Source organism: Neltuma alba, unplaced genomic scaffold (assembly GCF_004799145.2).
Source record: "Neltuma alba isolate B1F8T4 unplaced genomic scaffold, ASM479914v2 tig00012267_pilon, whole genome shotgun sequence".
Classification (NCBI taxonomy): Eukaryota; Viridiplantae; Streptophyta; class Magnoliopsida; order Fabales; family Fabaceae; genus Neltuma; species Neltuma alba.
In genome coordinates this window covers 1-6,014 of record NW_021636791.1, presented here as the reverse complement: position 1 = coordinate 6,014, position 6,014 = coordinate 1, and the positions used below count along the sequence as shown (strand labels likewise).

General features: G+C 41.5%; 1 protein-coding gene across 1 annotated transcript; it reads right to left on the bottom strand.

The window, feature by feature from the left end:
- On the bottom strand, window positions 1-5,295 carry LOC114725746 (uncharacterized). The gene is made up of 11 exons (XM_028912311.1): window positions 5,222-5,295; window positions 2,814-3,080; window positions 2,243-2,723; window positions 1,934-2,131; window positions 1,322-1,857; window positions 1,147-1,228; window positions 967-1,056; window positions 580-855; window positions 386-498; window positions 203-299; window positions 1-126 (listed from the first exon to the last, which is right to left on the bottom strand). Exons 1-11 carry the CDS (start codon window positions 5,293-5,295, stop codon window positions 1-3), a joined length of 2,340 nt encoding a protein of 779 aa, XP_028768144.1.
- Window positions 5,296-6,014: the final 719 nt, after the last annotated feature.

Sequence of the window (6,014 nt, the reverse complement as noted above, 5' to 3'; positions counted from 1 at the left end):
TCATCGCTTTCTCTTGCGTTGTCTGTTAATGTGGTCAAGGTGTTTGGTAACAGCATCTGACTTGATGTTTCTTTGATGCGTCACGAGCCACCACAATAGCTCACACCGTATAGATGTGTATTGATCCTATGGGACAACAACAACTGTTCTCAGTAAGTTGACACAAATGCATGATGTCATTAATATATAATTCAACACCTACTGCTGTATAATAAGGCATGGTGAATAGAACTCCATCCTTCTCTTGTGGGTTGGGCCACTCTCTTAGATATGTGATGACATGAACCCCACAATCATCACTGAAAAAATGAACACATCACTATGCTGCCTTATGTATGTCGATTATAATTTATGACAAATAACTTTCAGTGAACAAAAGACTCACGTATTGTCTTGAACATGAACCGTGGGATACAAGATGTCATTGTTTGAATCTGGGTTGGCCAACCCCTCCAGCTCAGGCTTCACTGTCCTTAGGATTTCAATGAAGTGTGCCCTCTACACAATTACAGATGATTATCACACAGGGGATACTATGGTTGTCCAACACAAAAGTAGCAGAATAATTACACCACTTACAAAAGTTTGCGCCATCATTTGCTGCCCCTTTAATGCTGGATCAGACTTATTCTTCTTCTTTTGGTGCTTCATTGTATCCTCACCACCACGCAGAGAGTCCAGCACATAAAACTTTAGTGTGCTCGGTTCAAACACAAAGCAAAACCAATGCAGTGCAAACACAACAGGTGCAAATATGTATTCACATTCAGCCAAATTGTATCCCACGTGTTGGGGAAGTAGTTCTTTCAGGTGTTTGTCCACTTGCCATGCTGTGTGTTGCTGCACCATCCTTGCCTATCACAACAGCAAATTGCACAGCAATGCAAATTGTCAGTGAAGAAACTGTATCGATAACTTTATTGCACAATTTAAAGCATTGATCCATTAACAGGGGATAGCACTAACCGTGAAATCTGCATCAAATATGTGTCTTTTAACCGCAGAGGCACTCTCATGTTGGTCAGCGTTCAAGGTGTGGGCAATCAGAGTCATGATCTGTAGAATAAAGGAGCAGGAAAATTAAATTAAAATTGTGGCACATTCCATATATGGCCACTTTGATGTAACTTGAATAGGTGCACGTACCCTGTTGCTTATCCACCTTCTGGGACCCAGTGCTTGTAGGTCTGATCGTGTTGCCAAATGCCCAAACATATCTACCATGACCCTACAACAAATATGAAAGTGAAAATAAGTAGTCAGTGTTGCATAGTAGTATTATTCACAGGCTGTCTTTTCCATAATAACTGACTATACTTACTCTTGAGCCTCATCTGGTTGACACCACTCAGTACACACAGTATAAAATGCATCCCTCTCACTCATTTTCACCTTTCTGCCATAAGTAGACATGTAAGGAGATTTAACTGCTGGGACTTTACGTCTACTTGACCTCCTTGTGGGTAGCTGCACTGCTTTGCCCACCATTTTCCCTTCTTCCGTTTGAGCTGCCTGTTCATCTTCAGTATCCTTATCTGCAGCTTCATCTTCTCTCACATTGTCGTTCTCGTCTTCATCTTCCTCTTCTTCTTCTTCTTCTTCTTCTTGCTGTTCATCATCATGCAATTTGTCACCACTTTCATGTGTTTCTCCGCTCTCTACAGTCATAACTTCATCATGTTGTGGCCGCTCATTTTCATCCTCCTCAGTGTGGTGTTCTTTTCCTTCTTCTTCATTGCCTCCCCGGTTAAGAAGTTTATTTTCCAGCTTAACTAATTCATCACAAACTAAGTTTTGAATCTTGGTCATCTCATTGTTCAATGTGGTGTTGAAATTGAGCCAAAACTCCTTAATGTCCTGCACATTGTAAATGTATGTCATCAAACAGATATTAAGTCTCACCAACAGACATTATCACATTGGTATTACTCACCGGATGATGGAAACTTGTACTGCTCCCCGGTTGTGTTGACTCATTCACTTCAGCAGCGGGTGGACTGTAGAAAATGCCATGTCGACTCTCCTTTTCCGCATCAATTCTCCTCTTCACAGCCTTATCATCCCAATGTGTGACGGCGTCTTTGTCTTTTGGTTCACCTCCCTGTAGAGGGAACCTTTGCAGGAAGTGCAACTGCAGAGAAAGAAAAAATATGACTCAAAACTCAAATTACATAATACATCAACAGTTTAATGTTCAAAGCATATCCAACAGGCCATATTTTGTAAGGAAATATGCAAGTACCAATAAAAAGTAGATGCACCCTCCGACGACTCTGGCACTCTCGGTCTGTCCTTCCTTACTGCTCCTATTGTACCGTTTAATTTCCTCACTGAGCTCGTCAAGCACAAAGGAAGCCCAGTCAAATTTTTTCCAGTTATTTTCTGTGCAGGCCATTACTTTTAGCACCTTGTCACTCACACTTGCACTTCCCGTGGGACAAAGAAGAGTGCCCACTGTGAAAAGAACAAAATAGAATTCAAAGTTTCCATCTTCTTCATCACTCTTTATCTTCTCCGCAATTTGAGAATATGTCAGTGGAGTATAGTCCTTCTTCAGCTCATTTACTTCATCCTTGAAGCCATCCAACTTCACTTTGGAGCCCTTATCTGGTAACCCAAGAACCCTCCTAACATCTGTACACGTGACCTTCTTTGTCTTCCCCCTTATGGTAATTTGTTTACTTGGGGGGTCATATGCATGAATCAACTCCAGACATAAATCTCTGGGCAACTTATTCAAAGTAATACCAAGAAGATGACCAAACCCCATTTCTTCTACCTTGCGCTTTAAATTTTCTTTGCCATTTATAAACTTTGCCACTTCCTTGAATTTTGTGGGGGAGCACCGAGTAGAAAATGGGGACACATATTTCTCCTTCTTCTTCTTCTCCTCTATCAGCTGTTCCTCCTTCTTCCTGTACGGCTCCCTGTTAGCATCACTCATCTCCCTCCAAATTGCTGAAGCTGCATCTGTGATTGCTCCCATATTTCCATGCATCTCCTGCTTCTTTTGCTCCCAATATTCTCCCTTGAATACTTTCCAGCCGGTAACTTGTGCGTCCTTTTTTCCCATCTTCTTCCTGTATCCAATAATCACAAAGTCATTAGTTAGTACATTAAACAGCAACATTCATACCATCCAAACATTTCTTGTAACATAAACCCGGAAATTATATACACACTAATTATTATTGTTAAATCCTTAACTTGTCATACGACAGGACATCAAATTGTTACATGCAGGTTAACTGGATAATGACACCATTCTTCGTGTAAATTAGCTAACATTCATTGTCAGGCCACAAAATATCAGATTCCAACTAACATTAAATTATGCAACAGAGGTGGTTAATTAACTACTTTTTCATGTCAATTCCCTAACTTTCACACTCCAACACAGATCAAACAATTACACCGGCGAACAGTCAAAATTCTGCCAATTGCTCATGTCAATTGCCTAATTTTCCCTGTGAGGCCGCTGCAAACCACATTCCCACAAACATGCAATTATGCAGCAGAGGTGGTTAATTAACTAATTTTCGAGGTAAATTTCCTAACTTTCTCAGTCCACCACGCATCAAACAGTTACACATAAGCTAAGTGGAAATCCAGCTCACTCATGGTGTCTATTGCCTAATTTTCCCTGTCAGTCAATTGCACACCAATTTCCCACAAACTTTGTGGGTAATTTACTGATTCTCCATGTAAATTTCCTAACTTGACAGATTCAACAAAAATATGAAACCGTCAGACAGGAGCTGCGCGGATAATCCCCTAAATCCTCTTGTCAATTGACTAATTCCTCCTGTGAGGCCCGCTACGGATCACATGCCAACAAACATGAAATTTTGAATTGCCAGTTGTTACTTTACTGATTTTTCATGTAAATTCCCTAACTTCCAGAGTCCACCACACATCAACCACTTAAACAGAAGCTAAGTGCAAATTCACCTAATTGCTCGTCTCAATCACCTAATTTTCCCTGTGAGGCCTCTGCAAACCACATTCCCACAAACATGCAATTATGCAGCAGAGGTGGTTAATTAACTAATTTCGAGGTAAATTTCCTAACTTTCTCAGTCCACCACGCATCAAACAGTTACACATAAGCTAAGTGGAAATCCAGCTCACTCGTGGTGTCAATTGCCTAATTTTCCCTGTCAGTCAACTGCACACCAATTCCCACAAACTTTGTGGGTAATTTACTGATTCTCCATGTAAATTTCCTAACTTGACAGATTCAACAAAAATATGAAAACCGTCAGACAGGAGCTGCGCGGATAATCCCCTAAATCCTCGTGTCAATTGACTAATTCCTCCTGTGAGGCCCGCTACGGATCACATGCCAACAAACATGAAATTTTGAATTGCCAGTTGTTACTTTACTGATTTTTCATGTAAATTCCCTAACTTCCAGAGTCCACCACACATCAACCACTTAAACAGAAGCTAAGTGCAAATTCACCTAATTGCTCGTCTCAATCACCTAATTTCCCTGTGAGGCCGCTGCAAACCACATTCCCACAAACATGCAATTATGCAGCAGAGGTGGTTAATTAACTAATTTTCGAGGTAAATTTCCTAACTTTCTCAGTCCACCACGCATCAAACAGTTACACATAAGCTAAGTGGAAATCCAGCTCACTCGTGGTGTCAATTGCCTAATTTTCCCTGTCAGGCAACTGCACACCAATTTCCCACAAACTTTCTGGGTAATTTACTGATTCTCCATGTAAATTTCCTAACTTGACAGATTCCCGGAAACATGAAAACTGTTTGACATAAGCTAACTGGATAAACCCCTAATTCCTCGTGTCAATTTCCTAATTTTCCTTGCGAGGCCACTACAAATCAGATTCCAACAAACATAGCTGGTAATTTACTGATTCTTCGTGTAAATTGCCTAAGTTGACAGATATATGCACACATGAGGTTGTCACATGCAACTGGTTAGTCAACTAATTCTTCACGTCAATTGACTAACTCCCATTGTTAGCCCACAAAATCTCACATTCCAACGATCAACGGGATAAACCAAACAAAACAAACTCATTTGCCTAATCCATACGACAACATTTGCCCCTCCCAATTCTTTTCCTTATTCCTGCAAAATGCCTACAAACACTATAGCAATGCAGTTAACTACCAACACTAATTTTTCCCTAAATAATTAATAACTTTCTTATTTAGCCCCCACACAAACTCTTCATGCTACACTCACAAGCGTTCGCTCACTAAATCAGGAGCATTTGCTAAAGGGCAGTCAGGGAAATGGCCGAACACTATGTGACACATTGGTAATCATTCCTGGGTTAGAACCTAAATGTCATTACCAAACACACCCACCTTTCAGTGGGTCATTCCTCCTTAACCTACCATGAAAACAAAATGCAAGAAATCTACTGCATTTAACGGGGACCGCGAAGCTTACCAAATGGAAATCAGTGACTTCTTCTCGCCCTGCTTCTTCCTTCTTTGTCGATAGCCTTGCAAGTTTCCTCCTTTGTCGGCCTCTTCTTATTCTCCTTCCGCTTCTAGTGATTACCACGAACCCGCAGATTGAAGCTGATAGAATTTTTGGGGGCCACGTCGAACACTTTTCGCAGATTGCGAGAGGCAGGAATCTTCCCACAGAGGTAGCACGTTCGCAGTCGGGAGAGGGCAGATTTTTCGTAGAGTGGTAGCACGTTCGCAGACCGAGAGACGCAGCAGTTTTCCCAGAGTGGTTGCACGTTCGCAGAGCGGGAGAGGGAACACTTTTCGCACACGGGTTACGTTCGCATATAGAGAGAGAGCGGGAGGACTTTTGACCGTCGCTTTTTCGCCTTATTTTCAAATTTCAGCGGAAGTAAAATGAGGGGCAGTGGCGTCATTTCGCTTGTGGAATTAATATCAGATTGGCCCCTTGGTCCTGCAGTGAGATTTCAGAATGTTTTGGGGGCTCTTTGAAATTTTTTGTCTTCTGCGGTCCTACAGTGAAATTTTCCCTTCGAATACCTAACTTTTAGGACGGA